This window comes from Bison bison, unplaced genomic scaffold, assembly GCF_000754665.1.
Source record: "Bison bison bison isolate TAMUID 2011002044 unplaced genomic scaffold, Bison_UMD1.0 scf7180017849866, whole genome shotgun sequence".
Taxonomy (NCBI): Eukaryota; Metazoa; Chordata; class Mammalia; order Artiodactyla; family Bovidae; genus Bison; species Bison bison.
This window is the reverse complement of record NW_011480439.1, coordinates 3,064-8,478: the sequence shown is the minus strand read 5'-3', so window position 1 is coordinate 8,478 and position 5,415 is coordinate 3,064. Positions and strand designations below refer to the sequence as shown.

Below are 5,415 nucleotides of genomic sequence, written 5' to 3'. Positions count from 1 at the left end.
ATTTCCCACCCACTGCAGGATATTAAGACTCAAATATACTTATACTGTTTTCTTCCTTTTTTAAACTTCTGGCTGTGCAGCACGCAGGCTTCTCTTCACTGCAGTGTGTGGGCTCTCAGGGCGCAGTGTCTGGGCTTAGTTGCCGTGTAGCATGTCGGATCTGAGTTCCCCAACCAGGGATCGAACTCCCATCCCCTGCATTGCAAGGAGGATTCTTCACCACTGGACCACCAGCGAATTCCCCCTGTTTTCTTCTTTGACTTCTTTCCTAACCATATTTTTCCAAGAGTGAGTTCAACAGATCTACACATTTTAATGGAAAAAGCTTAAAACATACAATTTTCTGAATTGCAAACAAAAAGGAGAAAATGCTAAACACTAAGCCCCAGAATGAAAAAAAAAAAAGACATTTCAAAGAAAGTTTTCTAGTCCCCAGTGGACTAGCACTGGTCTCACTTCATGTCTCCCACAGTTAATACCCCTTTTCTGTGCACAAGGAATGAGTGTTAAAGTCTTTCACTCAAAACCAAATACACCTGACTGTTTCCGCCCCCACCCTGAAGCTCCCCACCTCAGAGAGTTAACACATTGCATGGAATGCAGGATGGAGGTGAACCCAGCACTCCACTGACACCAGGAGGCATTCAGGGACAGAAAGGCCCTGCCATCAGCTAAGTGCCAGCAAGAGAGGAAGCCCAGCTGGGCCATCCTGGTTTTTGACACCCTCCACCACCCCACCAAAAGCTTTTCTAAATCCAAAGCAATCTTAAGATAGCAATGTAATTCAGACAATCATCCCCAATCCTCTAACACCTGTTAGCACTTTTAAATCCCTTTAGCGGGTAATCTCTATTGCCCTCTTTCAGAGAAAGGGCACAATGACCTCTGAGGGCATTTGGTTGTACTGATACTGTTAATATGTCTTTTCTCTTAAATCTCTGTATGAAAATACCTAGACTTTGAAATAAAAAAAGGCATGCCATAAATAGTTAGAAAAACAAAAACCTTCTTTCTTAAAGATCCTATAGCTCACAAGCTATAAGAAGTATTTTTTGGTAACTTCAATTTCTTTTTTTACTCAGTGTTAAGTCCCAAACAGAACACTTATAGAAAAGTTAAACAACTAATGTTTTAATTCTGCCAAGTCCTAAATAATTAAAGGGGGAAAAAGGAGCAATTTAAGCAATTCAAACTTATTTAAATAGCATTCATAACAGGACTAGCAGTAAACAGTTTTTAAAGACCCAGAGGATGTAAGGTGGCATTAAGCCAAGGGTCACAGCTCCTATTAGTGCTGCAACGTTTCCATGGAACTAATTTTTAGGCAACCATTTAGCAGTACATCTCTACACAAAGCATTTTGTCAAACGTGATTAGTCACAGAGGCCAGCAATTTCCACACAGGCACAAGTAAGAGAGCCGGCACTTGTGGGAGGCTAACTGGATCCACTGATTAAACACCAAGAGACGCTGTGGAGGGCCTGTTTCATAATTTTACTGAAGCAGAATTTCAGTTTAACTGCAGATTTCACTGCATCATTCCATCCGAGAGTTCACCGCGTTCCTTCCTCAGGTGCCCAGCACAGGAACTGGTCCTAGGGACACAGCCAGAGGCTCCCGTCGTGGAGCTGATATAGACACACAGACATGGACGACAAGCAAGCACAGTGTGGACAACAGTAACTGCCGTCAGGGAGGCAAAGCGGGAGTGCCAGGTGGAGGAAGCACTGCGCAAGCGTGGCAGTGTGCATACAACAGGGCCAGATTCGTGTTGTCAAAGGTTCCCTTTGCAGCAATGCAAAGAACAGACACAGGGGAAGTTGCCTCAGTTTCTCTGGCACAGATCCCTATTGCAGCCCAGAGGCACAGTGCCCTGCTCACAGAGGTGGGCCTCAGGCCACCACCATAAAGGCTACTGTTTTCCGGAGTCAAGAGTGGAGCAGAGGGCTTCTCTGACGGTCCAGTGGCTGGGGGTCCACCATGCAGTGCAGGGGAGATGGATTCAACCCGGGGCCCCAGAAGATTCCACACACCACACGCTGAGCCCCCATGCCACAATTACTGAGCCTGCGCTCCGGAGCCGCAACCTGAAACCACTGAAGTCCGCACGCCCGTGCTCGGCAGCGAGAGAAGCCACTGCAGAGAGAAGCCCGCACACTGTGACTTCAGAGCAGCCCCTATTCTCCACAACGAGAGAAAAGTCTGCATAGCAGCAAGGACACGGTGAAGTCAAAATAAATAAATAAATATTGTTTTTAAAAAAATAAAAAATGCAACTATTAAAAAAAAAGAATAGAGCTGAACTAAATACCAGTGGTTATGAGACCACAAGTAAAACACACCTACACACGTGTGTTAAGTATTATTTCCTGAGTGTGTTAAACATGGAGAAAAGGGTAATCTAAATACATCTAAATACCTGTTAATGCCGGTTATTTCAAGGGGTTAAAAGTACTCAGAAGACTATAACTTCTTTTATATCTGTGTGAGGTACATTTGCCACAATAAATATATATATTTAAAATATTCAATGAAAGAAATTATAAAAAACAGATGAGATCAAGTGGTTCAAACAAAGAGATCACCTCCACAAGAGAGACAAGAAACAGGAGAGAAAAGGGGAGGGAAAGGGAGGGGATGGGAGAAAGCCAGAAACCTCACAACACACTGCTGCTGTTCAGTCACTCAGTCCTGTCCACCTCTTTGCGACCCCATGACTACAGCACGCCGGGCTTTGCTGTCCATCACCAACTCTCAGAGCTTGCTCAAACACATGTCCACTGAGTCCAGGGTGCCATCCAACCATCTCATCCTCTGTCATCCCCTTCTCCTCCCGCCTTCTACCTTTCCCAGCATCAGGGTCTTTTCCAAAGAGTCAGGTCTTCGCATCAGGTGGCCAAAGTATCAGAGATTCCGCTTCAGCATCAGTCCTTCCAATGTATATTCAGGACTGACTTCCTTTAGAATGGACTGGTTGGATCTCCTTGCAGTCCAAGGAACTCTCAAAAGTGTTCTCCAGCACCACAGTTCAAAAGCATCAGTTCTTCAGTGCTCAGTTTTCTTTATGGTCCAACTCTCACATCCATACATGACCACTGGAAAAACCATAGCTTTGACCATAGGGACCTTTGTCAGCAAAGTAATGTCTCTGCTTTTTAATATGCTGTCTAGGTTTCTCATAGCTTTTCTTCCAAGGAGCAAATGTCTTTTAATTTCATGGCTGCAGTCCCCATGTGCAGTGATTATGAAGCCCAAGAAAATAAAGTCTTTCACTGTTTCCATTGTTTCCCCATCTATATGCCATGAAGTGGTGGGACCAGATGCCATGATCTTAGTTTTCTGAATGTTGAGTTTTAAACCAGCTTTTTCACTCTTCTCTTTCATAATGCATTAGGAATCTAAAAAAAGTAGGAAGCAATGGAATTCCAAGCCAGGAAACAAAGTCTGACCTGTAGGCAGGAGTCAGGACACTGCAACAGGTGGTCAGGAACAAACATCAGGAAAGAGGTGCCATTTTCTTGGCAAGACGACATGGTCACTTGTGGGGAGCAGGGGTCAGGAGGTTTGAACAAAGGAAAAGACAGTGGAGAAATCTTAGTGAGGTTGTAAGAGAAACGTCCAACAGCTGTCAGATAGCAGTGTGGGTCTAGTTGAGCCTGAGGTTGTAAACCTACGGAGAAAGCCAGCAGGCTCTGTTTTGAGGCTCTCAGCACAACCGGATCTGGCTTCTCAGGTACAGGGAGGAAGAGCACAGTGTCAGCAAAGAGTGTTACTGAGATGATGGACCCTGAGAGCCAAGGCTGGACATAACGGAGAGAACATGGCTGATGGGCTGAGAGACAGAAGGAAAACCCCAGAAAGGCAGGACTTGTCTCCTTTACTGATACATCCCCAGAGTCAGAAGCATGCCCAGTACAGAGCAATAAATAGTTACAGTAGGTGCCCAGTAAAAACTCACTGCAAGAATGAACTGAAGAAAACAAGAGGTCCTAATAATGTTGATAAATGGCTAACTGGAATAGTTGCAAGAAATAAGTATGAAAGACAGAAGGCTTTTGTCAAAGTAGGAAAGAAAATATCTTCATTCTTGGCATTTTAGTCATTACAACTTTTTGTTGTTGCCCTAAGGCACTAAGTTGTGTCCGACTCTTTGCAACCCCACGGACTGCAGCATGCCAGGCTTCCCTGTCTCTCACTATCTCCTAGAGTTCGCTCAAACTCATGTCCATTGAGTCGGTGATGCCATCCCACCATCTCATCCTCTGCTGCCCTCTTCTCCTCCCGCCTTCAATCTTTCCCAGCATCAAGGTCTTTTCCAATGAGCTGACTCTTTGCATCAGGTGGCCGAAGTGTCAGAGCTTTAGTTTCAGCCATCAGTCCTTCCTGTGAGTATTCAGGACTGATCTCCTACAGGATGGACTTGTTGGATCTCCCTGCAGTCCAAGGGACTCTCAAGAGTCTTCTCCAACACCACACAGTTCAAGAGCATCAGTTCTTTGGCATTCAGCCTTCTTTATGGTGCAACTTTAAAGAGAACTTTAGGAACTGCCTATAATTTGGTTAACACTCATTTATTAGGTTATCATCAAGAAAAGAGTTTTAAACAACTACTGTCCTCATAACTTAAATTCAAACTGGCTAAATCTCCGATTAGTATACGGTGCCGTCAGGAATCAGAAGGAAGGTATCCCAAGACTTACTTTGGCTCAGCCAGATTCCCTCTTTCTTTTAATGAAAAGAGGTTGTGCAGACACATAATATTCCACTTTTCGTTCAGTTATGACCCATTCAATACTCACTGTGATATGATTGTAGATAAGCTGAGACCATCCAAAGAGATCCGCTAGCCTATAAAACGCTGCCAGTTTACACCGCAGTAACTTCTCCCCTTTGTCATAGGCAATAGAATCAGACCCTCTAAGGTCATTCACAGGAGTCACCATACCAAGACCTGGAATATAAAAGAAAAAAAAAAAAAAGATTCAAAGACTTAACGTTTCTTGTCAAATGTAACTCAAACAGTTGAGATACTAATCCTCCCACAATGGGTCAGGAGGTAAGTCTTGAAAATGTCCAAGACTATTTTATAAAAGCTATGTTCCCCAAAATTAATACAAAAGTTAGGGTAGAAATCAATAACAAAAAAGTATCAAATCTGTGAGACGCAGTAAAGCAATACTTAGAGAAAACTTACACTATTAAATATATAGATTAGAAGGGTTTTTAAAAATGATCTAGGTTTCTACCTAATAAATCTGCAAATTAAGCCCCAAAAGAAAAAAAGAGCAATAAAGATCAAGCAGATAGGAATCAAACAAAAACATAGAGAATAGCTGATTTAATCCTGAGAAGGTTAAAAAAATAACAAAATGAAAAACAAAAGGAAATAAAATACATTTCCAGCCCAGACTCATC

General features: G+C 43.2%; 1 protein-coding gene across 1 annotated transcript in view; it reads right to left on the bottom strand.

The window, feature by feature from the left end:
- ADD1 (adducin 1 (alpha)) overlaps positions 1-5,099 on the bottom strand; it is a 32,679-nt gene extending 27,580 nt beyond the window's left edge. The window contains exon 1 of the mRNA XM_010848076.1: positions 4,800-5,099. Within this exon, the coding sequence (XP_010846378.1) occupies positions 4,800-4,943 (144 nt within the window). The 5' untranslated portion in view covers positions 4,944-5,099. The remainder of the gene's footprint in view (positions 1-4,799) is intronic.
- Positions 5,100-5,415: the final 316 nt, after the last annotated feature.